The sequence below is a fragment of the Platalea leucorodia genome (assembly GCF_965183815.1).
Source record: "Platalea leucorodia genome assembly, chromosome: 5".
Taxonomy (NCBI): domain Eukaryota; kingdom Metazoa; phylum Chordata; class Aves; order Pelecaniformes; family Threskiornithidae; genus Platalea; species Platalea leucorodia.
The window spans coordinates 91,972,984-91,987,393 of NC_138827.1; the positions used below are offsets into that span (position 1 = coordinate 91,972,984).

Consider the following 14,410-nt stretch of genomic DNA (forward strand, 5'->3'; position numbering starts at 1 on the left):
CAGAATTGACATGAAGATAATTCAAGCCCAGCTGTCCCCACGCTCGTTTTATCCAGTGGTTCTGAAAAAGATCTGTTGGTTTTTTTGTTTTGTTTTGGTTTGGTTTTTTTTGCTTTTGGAATTAAATAAGGGCTTTTCTTACCTCTACCAAAGCACAATATAGCAGTGAGTATGGCAATTTGTATCGGGCGAGGAGCTGCCACAGGTATCTGCCGTTTGAATTAGAAGTGTGGAATTCAGTGTGAACTTCTGAATCTGCTAAGCTGGACTTTGAAATTTTATTTCTGGCACCTGGACCCCTGGCTCTGGCAGGAGGCAAGGCTCACAGCCACCACAACTCCTTCAGCTCCTCTACCTCTTACGGGAACTGGGAGGAATTTCTTCCTGTTTTAATGACATTAGTGGCTTTCTGGTTTCACTCTGGTTTGGATAGAAGAGGATCAGATGTAAATTTTGCTGCTACCACCTAGCATCCTTTGCTGTTTATTCACAGCTGGGCAGCCCTTCTCCAAGAGGATCCGTTGGGACTGACACAGGGAGTGTGAAATTGCGGGCACTGCGACTCGGCCACGGTGGTCCCCTCCCATGGATGCTGTCTTGCACGTGGCACACCCTGCACTGGGCTTGGTTCTTCTCTTGCAGCTCAGACGTGCTCTGCTGTAGTAGGCAGAAATGGTTGTGTTTCTAATTCTTGTGTGAGCTCTGTGCCTGCAGCTCTCCCCGCAGCTGGCTGGGCTTCCCTGTCTGGACCAGGCACACAGAGGGGTTTTATAAAGGCAACATTTGTTTTCCTGCCAAGCTCTGTTTTTTGCCAGCATGGTAATATTAACACAGGTCCTGGTCCTGAGCCCCCTGTTTTCCTTCTCAGAGCAAAATGAACCGTACTGGTGTAAGCGCCTCTCTACTGGTTCCTGCATCCCCGCTGAATGGAGGGGGCTGTGCCAACGCTGCCAGGCAGCTGCATGTTTTGGCCCATTCCCTTTTAGCAGCAGCATTCCCAGCCCCTGCAGCCATCGCCCCGGCTGTGTGCCTGCCTGAGCCACCTCGAGCCCTTCCCCTTCCTCCGTTAGTCCCTGAAAGATAAATGCCATTTTTTTGTGCTTGGCACTGAATTCTTCAGTGTTGGCATGGGCTCTCTGGCCTGCTAGGAAATCCCTCTAACTCCAGATTTTGCAGACTACATCTGCACTGCGAGGTAAAGAAGTGGCAGGAGGGCAGGTTAAGCACTTCATGCTCTGGTTTCTGGCCACACTGTTCGACAGTAGCTTGGGTTCAACCTGTTCCTGCTGCACCTAGGAGCAGCCGGGCTGGACTATGGTGTTCTTTGCCCTGGGCACGCAGATCTAGCCCCTGGTGTCTTGACCTTAATCCTGGCGCAACCACTATTTTCTGGATGCCCATTCTCCAAAAAGGAGATTTATGGGAATTTAAGTCCAGTCAAAGGGTCATCACTGAGGACATGGTGACTTACCCTTCGGTGGCAGTTTTGCCTGATGGAAAAATCAAATGTCTCAGCATTTAGCCTCAAAAAAGCTGAGGAATGTACCCCCTTATCAAGGAAAGTGAGAAAATGGGAGTGTAAGCACCACATGCTGATGTTTCAACACAAGAATACAGCTTGTAAATCCTTTATTTCCTAACAGTGGAACTACCTTTTTTACATGTTGCCACACAAAAAAGATGAAGGAAACCCGTGCAGACTCAGCACTGTCTGTGGGAGCCCCGCGCAAAGCTGTGTTAGCCCAGGTGCGGGTACTCAGCATGCTGTTGGTGCTGGTGGGGCTCCTTACCAGAACAGAAAGCTTTTGTCTTTTCTCATGCAGATGAGCCACTGCCCACTTCCACCAGCTATGAAATAGTTGTCATTCATCAGGTTTCACACGTGGTTTGTGGCAGGTGCTCCTTGACTCCTCTAAACCAGAGCCAGGAATAGTAAGCGGCTCTCTTCATTTTCCTGCTGTCAAAGGCATCAGAGTGGATACTGGAAAACTCTTGGGATTTGCCAGACTTCTTTCCTGAGACCTGAGACCCCGTAACAAACATTTCCTCTGGTTCAAAATGGTGATGAGCTTTGCTGCAGATGGCACTGTTGGACCCTCTGCAGTGCCGGGTCTTCTTACTCACATCGGCCCTGGATGTCCCATTGCCTGCTGCTCTTACCAACACTGCTTGGTTTTTCCACTTATATCTGGTTTTCTAAGCGCTAAAAACAGGTTTCAAAGCTATTTAGACAAATGCAATTATGACTCGCATTAAGGCAGAGATGTGGGGTCGCTTACATCTATTTCTGACATTTTAAATAAAATGCCCACAAGCAGGTTGTTGCGATGTGCCCAGCTACACGTACACAGGCTGCTTGTCACCTGCTGAATGCCCAGTGCCGGGGGGGAAAGGGGAAAAGTTAGGCCTTAAGAAAGAGAAGCCTTTCAGCTATTATCTCAGACACGTATAAGTTAAGATAGAAATCTTTGGTTTAGGGTCCGTATTTTCATTCTGGAAGTTTAATTAGCTGATACTTGCCCATTATTGCTTTTATTTATCATCCCTTTGCTTTACTGGAGCATCTGTTTTCTAAAGGTATGAAAACGCTTAGCTTTATACACCAGGTAAGGTAAGGGGTATTGCTCCTGGGGACAGGCTAAGAAACACTGACAGAGAAGGCAGGGGACTTGGCCAAGGTCAAAAACAAGGTCTGTGCTAAACCAGGATAGTGTGGCACCTAGATCCCAGGAATTTATTTTTTCACTTTAACCTGCAATCAGCATCATTTCTGGTGAACGTTTGTATTTGAATGCCAGAGAGATCATCTGATGATTTCTGAGCATCTCCTGTCTTGGGTGTACGCACTTCACTGGGGGTTTTAGGCTCAGATTCACAACTGTGATGACGATGGACTAGGCCGGCTCAGCTGCAGTAACTGCTCGATCCTGCACGCTTATCCTGCTCTCTCTTACGGCTCTAAGCTAAAGGGGACCAGCTCTCCTCCCCTGTGGACTTGGAGGTCACACGTGTGTGAGCTACTGCAGATAAGTTGATGTCAGGTAGCTGGGAAAGCTGTGAACTGGCTCACATGCCTGAGCTCTGGTTGTTTCGTGACAGCTGGGACGTTTCAGGTTACCTGTGGGTCTTGCAACTGTTATCGATTTAGGGAAAACTCAACTTTTTCTGTCAATATTTTTATGACCTGGTAAAGAGATTATAAGCACAGCCTGACGAAATTGGGTTTGCATTATGAACAAGAGCCCTGCAGAGAGTGGAGGTGGGTAGCAGCTCCCAGGGCACTTCAGATGCACTCCACCCCAGCGTCCTCGCTGTGGGAGCAGTTGTTCACACCCCAGTCAGGCTTTGAACAGTCAAAAATTGAACGTTCCGTCCCTCTGCAGTTCACGTCATCAAGCCAAATTCGTCCAGTACCTTTGGAAGATGAATTAAACAAACAAACAACAATTGGAAAAAAGAAAGAAGAATATGCATTTTTTTCTAAAGAGACGCCTGTGGATAGCAGGCATGTGCTGGGCTGCACAGTTGGCTTGTTGGAAATCAAGCCTGTGGGCACAGTTCAAGCAGTACTTGACGTGCAGGTCCCTCATCCCAAGGGGAATGAACTGCCCCTTTGAGGAGATCCTCTTTGCTCTCCTGCTGCTTGCGTAGAGGACCTTGCTGCGGTGCTTTCTGGGTGTGCACAACCTCCCCTGCCAGGTGGGTAATGCACCCCCTGACTGAGGCCCGGCCTGGGGAGGTGGAAGGCTGTTGTGGACTCACCTGCTGTTGCTGTGAAGGCAGAGACCGCAAGGCTGTATCCCAACATTCGGCAGACCACAGTGGCATCTTGGATGCCCCAGCCATCGTCACATATTGTTCCCCAGGACCCCTGGTGAAAGATTTCCACACGGCCCCTCCTGCCCCCTTCCGCAATTCGTATAAAATGGTTGAAGTTGCCTGACAGTTCAGAGGAGAAGAAAATAACTCTACTAGTCATACGGGCATGAGGAAAAAAAGCACACTGAAAGATAGAAGCAGTGACCACCCAAACCAGACGAATGTTCCCATCTCCGTGGCTGTAGCTAGGGTGGGACCAGAAGTTACTGGTAGCTCAAATCCAAAAAATTCAGGGTCCTCTCCTGGGTCTGAAGACACCAGGCTGTAGCTCAGCACACGGACCCCTCGGTTCTGGTAGCTGTGCTGTGAGTTAACCGGTGTACACAGGGGACACCTTGGTCCTGATCTCAGATAGCTTCAATGCCAGAAAGCAAGTGAGAGAAGAAGAAATAAAAGTCCAGTACCTTCTCCCTTTTCACCTTTGCTCCCTTTCGTTCCTGGGGAACCTGTTCCAAATTAAAAAACAAGCAAGTATTTGGCAGCTGTTTGGGGGAAAATCCAGTTATTAACTTCTGAATAATTGGGTGAGTCAGAGACGAGGGCTCTGTCCCTTTGTGGAATGGACCCTCTGAAGTGACTAAGGGTACATAAAAGAAATGTGGCAAGAAAAGTAGGATAACATACAGCAAAGTCTTCCTAACATGTGACCCAAGAAAAGGGCCACTTGCAAAATCCCATCCGCTCCCGCGTGGGAAATGTATCTTATTCCCACTACTACCTATAAAATGACGTCTCTGATAGCCTTTGGGCTCTCCAGAAGCAGGCATGGTATCTCCCAAAGTATTTGCAGGAAGATCTACATCATGGGATTTGCTCTTTAGGTGCTGCCATGGGACAGCAGAAAGTCACTCCTAACAGTCCTCCATATTTCTGTGCAGCATCCTGGTCTTGAGAGCAGAGGTGCTTGAGAAAACATGACGAGCTCTTCCCCCAAAAACTACCTCCACAAAGCACACATTGCCATCTCCTTCTGCAGACCAGGAGCCGAGACCCACCCGGAGGGCAGTCCCTAACCTGGGGTCACCCCAGTTATGCTTTTCTCCTCCTCCAGAGGCAAAGCTCCCGAAGAGAAGTGCACGGAGGAGCCCCACGTAGGCTCCAATTTATTTTATTTCTGAGGACTCCTGTACTGTTCAGTGTGAACAATTAAAATAAAAAGCATCTGGAGCCCTGTTCGCTTCCCGTGGCCTGTTGTAATAACTGTTTTGGGTGGTTTTTTACTACAGGTCTTAGGGTTTTTGGAAGCATTCCATGATTGAAAGGGAGGGGGTAAGGATGGGGAGTAGCTGTAGCGTTGGCCCTTTTGAACTATTTTTTTGCCCTACAATTAGTGAGGAATAGTTAAACAGCCCTGGTGTTTCCGATTCTGTGCTCCTGACTGCCATGTTTACGTGGGATTTATCCCGGAGGCGTGGTGTGCTGCAAGATGTCTCTGTACACAGCAAAGAGGAACATACATTGTTCCAGTCTTCTGTGAGATTAGGGATTTGAGAAAATCTAATGCATCTGTTTACTTGCATGTCTTTTAGCACACCTCCCAAGGTGCAAATGTGATACTCTGCCCATTCATCTTCTGGGAAGACTGATCTATCATCTGTTGAGTTCCTCCAGACGAGCTCTGTAAACATGCCCCAGAGCAGCTTGTGCCAGTCTGTGATGTACAGTCCCAAAATCAAATGCACCATCAGCTCCACAGACCCCGTGGCAAACAGCCTTACCAGAGAATCCACGGTCTCCCTTGTCTCCTTTTACTCCTGGTTGTCCTTTTGGACCCTGACTGCCATAATCACCCTTGCTTCCTTTTTGACCAGTTAGGCCTGGGCTGCCTGGGTGGAAAGCAAGAAAGTCATTGCCTTTGTCCCTTCCCAAGGAAAGAACATGACGAGCATTTCACATTGACGCAGGGAAGTGGAACGTGTCATTTAAAGGGCTTTGCATCATTAGAAGAAGTCATACTGACAAACAAGTGTTTACCTGGCAGGCCCTGTTCTCCCTTTGTTCCCTTTTGGCCTGGAAGACCTAAGATCATCAAAACAAACAAAGAAAAATTTATAAGATGGATATTTATACATTTATAAAAGCTTATGCAAGCTAGTATTTATGATGGTTTTCAAGCCATCTAGTTTAGCTGTCTACACTATAAGTATCTATTTCTGAAATGGGTGTCTTATTTCCCATTATACTCAGTGCAGACCTCATCAATAAAGAAAATACAAGCAGTGGAGAATCATCTTCTCCTGAAGCAGATCAACTTCTGGTCATTTATTTCATATCCTAAACTCCACTGATGGGATAGAGACCCTCCCTCCAGGTGGGTCTTCACTGACCATACAGAGAGCCTAGACATGTAAATTTAGATGCATCAGACATATGCAAGCACGTAATGTTGGGCCAGGTGACTCCCATCCCTATCACCTAGGTATCAATGAATGAAGAAGGGTGCAGCACTTGGACCTTTGTCACCTCCTGATGGAGATGGAAGGTTGCATGCACTATATAAATTAAGGGTTAAAAAGGTTGATTCAAGAGAAATACATGCTTGTACTGCAGAATGTCACTCTATTGTTTGGGTGCCTGGGACAGAGAGTTAGCCTTCTTCAGACGGAAGGTCAAAGAAAAGGCCTAGGTTATGTGCTCTAAGTTGGCCTCTGAAGATACTTCTTCCCGCAATGCTACAGAGGAGGCCAGGACAGATACTTGCTAGTGAATACCCTTCCCCATCAGATTTACAAGCCAGTAAAATTTGTCTTTAGCTCCAGGGTAGGGAGGTTGTTGTTTGGTTCATCTTAAACTGCTGCTTTGTTTGTGTGTTTTGTATTTATGCAAAAATGCAGGCGACATCACCTCCTCATGCATGTGACAGATGGTTGAAACAACCCCTCCAGTGAGTAGCTGCAATCCCCCTGGGAGTCTGGCGGAGGCCCAGGCCCACCACGGCATCCTGCGATGCACTGGGGCTCCAAGAACAAGATTCAACAAATCTCCTTCTTGCTGTTGCAGATCCCTTTCCAGAGTCTGCATGATGCGTGTTGTTGACCCCAAACCTGTTTCATTCTCCTTTACCTGTTACTCCAGTGTCTCCCTTTTCACCTTTGAGTCCTGCAATGCCTGGTATTCCTAAAATTAAAAACAAATCGGTAAGGGCGAAGCCATCACACAAAGCGAGGCCAGAGTAGGAGGTCAGTGAGCTATAGGTCTAAGCAGTGTTGTACCTTGACTTCCACTGGGCCCGGGGTCACCCTTCTCCCCTTTCTGACCAGGTTTGCCATCAAGGCCAGGAATTCCCACAGGTCCACGTTGTCCGATTACACCTTGAGGTTGAGCAAAAGCAGCACATGTGAGATGACACACAACATACGAAGGATAAAAAAGAAAGATAGTTCAATCACCAGCCCCTGCACTGTGCAGATTGAGTTGACCCTATGAAGGCAAAACAAACGCTGGGTCTCTCCGAATTGCAGTCTTCCCCTGGCAGCGCTAATCTTAGCGGTGCAGTGAGTGATAGTCTGGAGTGAAAGGCTGCATGGACCCAGGTCCTTGCAGACTGTCAGCCTTGAGAGGCACTAGTGTTTTCCTAAAAGAGCAGCCAATTTCTGCCCTTGTGTGTGCACACATCAGGAAGGAGGACATGGCCCTCCACGGTACAAGACCCTTCTTTCTCTCCCATTCTCCTGCACAGTGAGTGGGGTCCAGATGAGACAGCCGAGGCTGCGGGATGGGTTTGCACAACATTGGCATGGTTCCTTCATCTAATTATCATCTTCTCTTACCCATGCTGGGATCTAGCCTGGTTGCACTTTTCCTTGACATGAAGCACCATCTAAAAGAGATCACTCTCATATTTCTAGAAGAAACTGCACATTCTGTACTGCTTACCTGCATCTCCTTTCTGCCCAGGATGTCCAGGCTCCCCTGTGCTACCTGTAACAACATCCTAGCATCAGTGCTAACGAGGCTTAGCCAAATGTTTCAACTAGGGCAGTGCTCCACCATGGCACGCATGTGCTGATGGCGGGTTGTGCTGAGTCCTCTGCACGCACTTACCTTTCAAACCTGGCAGTCCTGGGACTCCCTGCTGTCCCTGAGGACCCATGGGTCCATGGGGCCCAGGGTCTCCCTTCTTGCCCATTTCGCCTTTCTGTCCTTGGAGACGTATCAAACAGCACAGCACACGTGTATAAATTAAAAAAAAACAGATTAATTGTCTCTGCAGCCAGTGGAACACCTCCGTCTAGCTGCACCAGTAGCAGAGTTCGGCCTCACACCTGAATTCACCATTCAGCGGCATTCCCATAAAGCTGTAGGAGGACAGGGCTGGATGGCACCTCAAGAGTCCATCTGAGCCACCTCCGGCTCTGCCAGACTGTCTGGCCAGATGTTTGTCTGACCTGCTGTTGAAGACTTGCAGTGGTGCCACAACACCTCCCCAGTCTATTCCCCAAACTATCCCCACTACTTTTTTTCTTCTCTAGTTAAATTCCCTTTATTGCAGTCTGAACCCTTCCCTTCTCCTAGCCACAGTGGAGATGCAGGAGAATGTATTCCTCTCCTGTGCTTCCAGGGAATTGCCACATCTCCCCTTAGCCTTCTCTTCTCCGAACAGGTGATCAGATGGAAGATCTGAGGAAGCTCTCATCAACCTGTCCAACTGTCCCTCCCTGCTCTGCACCACACACGTCTTCTGCTTTCTTTTGCTATCCTGCCTTCAGCCTTTCCTCTCTGGATGCAGCCCACGTGAGACCTCTGAATAACAGCTATCCAGGAGATGTCCACTAATGCATGTTACAGGGGAGAAACATGGTGCATAACTCTTCTACTTAAGGTGTATAAAAGTCAAGCTTATATCAGATATAAAGTTCTCAGAAATAGGTTTTACTAAAGTGAGGGCTAACATCCACATGCTTGTGCATATAAATTATATTGTATTATTTTATATCTTGAAAATCCTACTGCAAACATTGCTGCTTTAATCTGGGATAGACTGATAATTGAATACCTGTGGCTTTCATTAAACAAAGGTCACTCTATAAAGAGACTTCCATGGTGCAGAGTCAACATTTTTCACATCCCTTTCCCCCAGCCCTCCTTTAAGAGCTTTGCTGGAGCATGACACGAAATGAAATCCCTTCAGATCAGGTCAAGTGTCCTGTTCATCCAGCACCCTTACTGACTGGCAAGCCACACTCAGGGCTGCCTGGATTTTTATGAAATATCAGACCTATGAAGGCTTCTTCTGGTGTTTTAAGTAGAATGGGTTTAAACAGGAATATATGGGAGAATCTTAAAAATGTTGAGATAGAGAAGAAGTCTTACCTGGAAACCCCATGTCTCCTTTCACTCCTCGTTCACCACTTGGGCCAGCAGGACCAGAATCTCCTTTGCTCCCCTTCACACCCTGCGGTCCTTGGAAGCCTGCAAGGACAACACCACTTTTCTGATACTTCATCGGGTGTCGTGTCTAGTGAACGTCAGCAGCAGGCCACGCGGCTCAACTGCGGGCATGAGCCAAACCTCGCTCTCCGGGTACTTGAGAGTGGTGCTGGTGGCAGTGGGGAACTGGCCCACTGTGACCGGTGCATGTTGACTTTTAAAATAAGATTTTTTCCAGATAAGTTTTGCTTTTGTTCACATCAGTTTTGCATAGGCTTATTTCCTTCAACTCCAATGACATTCCTACTGACTTATACTTTGGCTGAGGACAAGATTGCCCATAAAATCATCCATAAAGCCACTTTATGTTCATCCACAGAAGTAATTCAGGTGTCAGAAAAGCCTTACCTTGGATTCCTCGGTCTCCCTTTGTCCCCGGTGTTCCCTGTAGCCCTGAGATGTAAAATACATATATCAGCTGACACACATCATCTATCCACGGTAATGGCTAAGAAGAAGAGATGAATTTTTTAATCATCCTTTGTGCATGCGCCTTCAGTCACCAGTGAGGCCAATCTTCAGCTGGCAGGGACCACCACAACCGCTTGAGTAAAGTCCGTGGAGCTCAGCTGAGTGCATGGCTGGGCAGCGGCCAGCTGTCTTCCAGCCAAGCCCAGCTCATGGGGACCTTTGGGGAGATCTTTCCTGAAAATGCACTGAACTATTGGGCTCTGATGTATAATAACGGTGCTTGGCGGGAGGTGCTGTTTCAATGTTGTAAGTGCAGCCAGGAAGATATGAAAACATGATTTTTTAAAAATGTATTAATTTTTTTTTCTGCAGAAAAGCTCATCAGTGTAGCCAAGAACTAGGGATGGATGAGTTACAGACCTGACCTAACAAGGGTTTCATCTCAGATCATCATCATAGGATCACAGAAACTCTGGTTTCTCTTGACATTGCCTAGTCCAACCTCAATATTGCTCGAAGTGGAGCCAATATTAGATCAGGACTTGCTGGTGTAGTTCTACCCAAAACGCCCAGGTACCCAGGGCAGCAGCTTGTGTGTGGCTGTGGAGGGGAGCACTTGCACCCAGCTCATTCCTGAGTCTGTGCAGTCCTTTCCCCAGGGACAGAGTGGGCAAGGTCCCAAATCTGTCACTGTTACACATGTTGTTCAGCTGGGGCTCTATAGAGCAGGGGTTGGGGACGTCTTCTTGAGTTGTGTTAGAGTGAGCTGGACAGCAGGACTTACTATATCTCAGGCAGAAAGTCCAGCTATCCACTGGTCGTGGGACGCATGTAAACCCCCTCACAGGTCCTCTCTTGTTTCACGTGGAGATTTGGGACGGTTATTGCAGATAATGTCCGGGTACAGTTCCTCCATCACCCCTGAGCTTTTCTGGTGGGGTAGCAGTGAGGAGGCAGAGCCAAAATGCTGCTCCATGGTGGTCACTGAGCTCTGCGGGAGCACTCGGGCAAGCCGAGGCTCCTGGGGGATCAGCCAAAAGGTGCAGCAGGTCTCCTCATGGCCAGGGCACTGAGTGTCTGCACATTGGGTAGGGTATGGGTCTAGAGACTGAAATCCCAAATCCTCACTTCAGGTCTCTTAGGGGAAAAAAAGAGAAAGAGGAAAAGTTGCTCACGGCTCATTTACCAACATACCTGGTGGACCACGATCTCCTTTGCTTCCAGGAGGCCCTGAAATAAATATTTAATGGATATTTTTCAGTAGGAAGCACTCGGTGAAGAACATACCAGTATGGGGTTGATAGGCTTGAGGCCGAAGCTGAAGACACCGCCCTTTCAGAGGTCACCCAGAGCCCAAGTCTACAAATTATGGGAGGGGAGAGCAGCCTGGAGCCGCGTGTGCAGCTGCGGTCGGATCCAGGGGGGCTGCACAGGGCTGTGCTCCAGCTTCTCCAGGTGTGTCCAGCTCCCCAGCCAGGGTGTCTGGAGCCAGTGTCCAACCCTGGGCACTGAGGCATCGCTAACTGGTGCCAAAATCTTGACCTAGTTGTTTGTTCATCTGAACTAGGTTTTTGGCCCAGCATTGCCAGTGGTGCAGAGGAACCAGCTCTCCCCACTGTACAGCCAGCATGGAGAAACGGAGCCATACCTGCAATCAGGGTGATGTTGTTCATCCTCATCATCAGGTTTGCATTGTTGCTTTTAATTATTGTGATTTCCTCTTCTAAAATTCTCCTCCAGTTTTCTTCACGTCCCATATGATTCTTTATAATGTTTCTCCCTGAAAGCAGTTTGTCGGCAAAGGAGCTTTCCAGAATCTCTTCTGTATAGGAGGTATTTTGTTCTTGAAATTTCAAGATCTCTCTCTCCATCTTAAACACTGAGGAAACAAACGGCCCATGCAGTGAATATTCCCTGCCTGATCCAGCTGGGAAATGCCTATTCGGCAGAGCATCTCCTCAGCACCCGTGGAGGACACCCAGGGTTACACACCACCACTGTTTGACCCAGGGAGGTGGTTTTCATCTGCTGGTCCTTGCTTCAGCCAGGAGTGCAACCAGGAGTGCTTTTGCAAATGCAAAGCACATATACGGGGTGGGGGAATGGTTTCCTGCAGCGGCTGCTTTGACTTGCGGTGTGCGGAGGAGCGTCTGCACTCCCTCAGAGGTTTCCTATCTGTGTGCTCATCCCTGCTCGCCTGTGCCCCCCGAGAGCACCCAGCAAACCTATCTTTTGGTGTCAAGCCTGCAGTAAGGTTGCAGCATTACCTTTGTACGCCAGCAGCCCCTGGCCAGCTGTCAGCAGCAGCAGGTAGACGCCGAGGGCCGTCCAAGCACAGCACGTGGATGGCTTTCTTTGGATTTGAGGCTCTGAAAACCAACAGAAGTAGGGTAGATATCTTCTCACATCTCTCCCGCTACGAACTCTGCTTGCTTCCAGCCATTTCAGAATTGGCCACAATAAATTAGCAGTGCTTTCCAGCGATGGGGAGCAGCAAGGTCCCTCTGCGAGACTGCCAGGTCCTGCAGGCAAGGCAGGCTGCCTTCCTCTCACCCAGGCTTTGCACTGCAGTTCCCTTGGCTGTCTTTTCCTTAGCCAATTTAACCTGCTCACTTCCATCAAGACTTAATCCAGCCTATAACAGTATGAATGGGGTAGTTTTCCCCTTTCTGCATCAATAAACTCCCTGTTTCCGTTGCTTTTAGTTGTCCCAGGCTGCCATTCAAAGAGGGTTGCTCAAAGCACATGCCCTCTCCATCCAGAGCACTGCATACATGCGATTCCAACAGTGATGCATATACACATCGAAAGACATGAAAAATCAATAATAAACTGAACTGCAGAACAAATGAAAACAAGTCATAACATTTAAAACAAATTGTCATCAGCAAGTGTAAAAGAAATAAACTTCTTTGTCAAATGTTGGCCCTTAGGGAGAAAAAAGTATTTCAGAAGCATTAATAACTACTTCAGACATTCAGTAAGTTACCCTTAATTGAGTTTTTTTCAAAGCAATGTAATCAGGAGTTAAAAGTCTTAGTTTTAAAAGAGGACAATGATTTAATTAGTTTTACAACAGAATGGTTTAGTCAGCTAAAAAATAATTATTTATATTCAGCTAAAAATTAATAAACTTACATTTTTTATTGGATCTGGTGATTTCAGTATCTTAACTATTAAGACATAAAAGTTTTACTCAGTGAAATTAGGCATTTCTAAAACAGGAAAAGAATTAATTTTTTCTGATGCTCACCATCAGCTTTTGGCTAGAAAGGACACTTTCACATACTTCTCTTTTTAAATGGTCAGTTAATTTAGTAGCAAAAGCACTGTAAAAAGCATGTAATATGCAGTATAAATACGACATTTCATTTTTATGTATTGCTTTCTTCATAGACCAGGTAAAATCCATATCAATCCATTTCATAAAAAGAAACCTTACCACTTATCTGAAATGTTGTGGTAGCAGCTGAGGCAAACCCAATCTTGTCTGAAATGCCGAAAGTGCTCATATCACTCAAATTTCCTTCTTCCCCGTATGTGTCTTTAATTTTCATGACAAATTTCTTGTTGGTAACCTAAAATCTTGTCAGATTATGGACAATGAAGAACCGAAGGGACCGCCTATCTGCCTCCTGGTTTGATATGCTTTCTGATATGCTTTTCCTATCTGCTCAGTTTTTATAGACTTGTGAGAACTCTGATGTGGTAATTTGAACAGTTCCTCAAAAAATCCCGCAGCTAAGAGGTTCAGCTGCTCTTGTGTGCTCACTTGGGGACACCGTGTCCACGGAGCCTCAGGCAGGATCCTGCAAGAGGTTCAACCCTGAGTTATTCAACATCTCTGCGCTTTAGCAGAGTTGGGCGTGAGGTGGGCATTTTGCTCCTGACACAAGTAAACCTCCTCACGCAGCCAAGAAGATCCCAGGTGCAACTTCAGCTTGGAGATCCATCTGCTGGGAGGAGAGGTGAAGAACTGCATGGTAGTGAAAAACACATTAACTTGCACCAAGGTGACAACTTAGTGATGGTGCATGACTGAAGTGCAAGGAGGGAAAGAATCAGGAGGAGCTGTAAAGACAAGCAAATGATGGTGGGATGGGGGACACGGAAGCCCAAAAGGGTTTGGGATGTAATGGAGAAGAGACACTTGCAGCCTCCTTGCTGAGGCTCTCTCCAGCTCCTGCTTCCTCCCTGACCCATTTTCCACACCCACGGACACAATTCCTACCGCCTCACCACTTCTTTGCTCACATCCTGTAAAACTCACCCCTGCAGACCTCGCCATGGCATTTGGCACTTTGGCATCTCCATCTGTGCTGAGGTTGATTTTGACTTTGCAAAGCGAAGCGACTCACCCAAGCCCGCAGGTGAGAGCCGTCGGTAGGTGCTGGGCAGAGCCCTCCACACCCACGCTGCCACCGGCACGTGCTGCCCTCTCCGAGGCGCAGGGCAGTCCCCATCACACGGTCTCCTCCTGAGCTGTGGGTCCATGCTCATCCGCGGGGCTGCTGGGTCCTCGCCACTTTGCTTGGCCATGGAAGAAAGTGTGGCGTAGGCTTCAGGTAGACATGAGCTGGAAATCCACACCCTGACAGCCCAGTGCAGAATGAAGCCCTTTGTTCTGCGCCTGACATATAGATCTCTTCAAGGCTTAAACCAAAAATATATGGGGATTTTTAAATCCACT

The 14,410-nt window shown here is 47.6% G+C and overlaps 1 protein-coding gene across 1 annotated transcript; it reads right to left on the minus strand.

Moving 5' to 3' along the window:
• Nucleotides 1-3,283: 3,283 nt before the first annotated feature.
• Nucleotides 3,284-13,277, minus strand: MARCO (macrophage receptor with collagenous structure; the record flags this gene model as incomplete). The annotated part of the gene is made up of 15 exons (XM_082311483.1): nucleotides 3,284-3,414; nucleotides 3,763-3,939; nucleotides 4,284-4,325; nucleotides 5,598-5,705; nucleotides 5,854-5,898; nucleotides 6,943-6,996; nucleotides 7,092-7,190; nucleotides 7,756-7,800; nucleotides 7,924-8,022; nucleotides 9,193-9,291; nucleotides 9,658-9,702; nucleotides 10,915-10,950; nucleotides 11,369-11,599; nucleotides 11,988-12,089; nucleotides 13,163-13,277. The coding sequence occupies 15 exons, from the start codon at nucleotides 13,275-13,277 to the stop codon at nucleotides 3,284-3,286; spliced, it is 1,428 nt and encodes a 475-aa protein (XP_082167609.1).
• Between the last annotated feature and the right edge of the window lie 1,133 nt (nucleotides 13,278-14,410).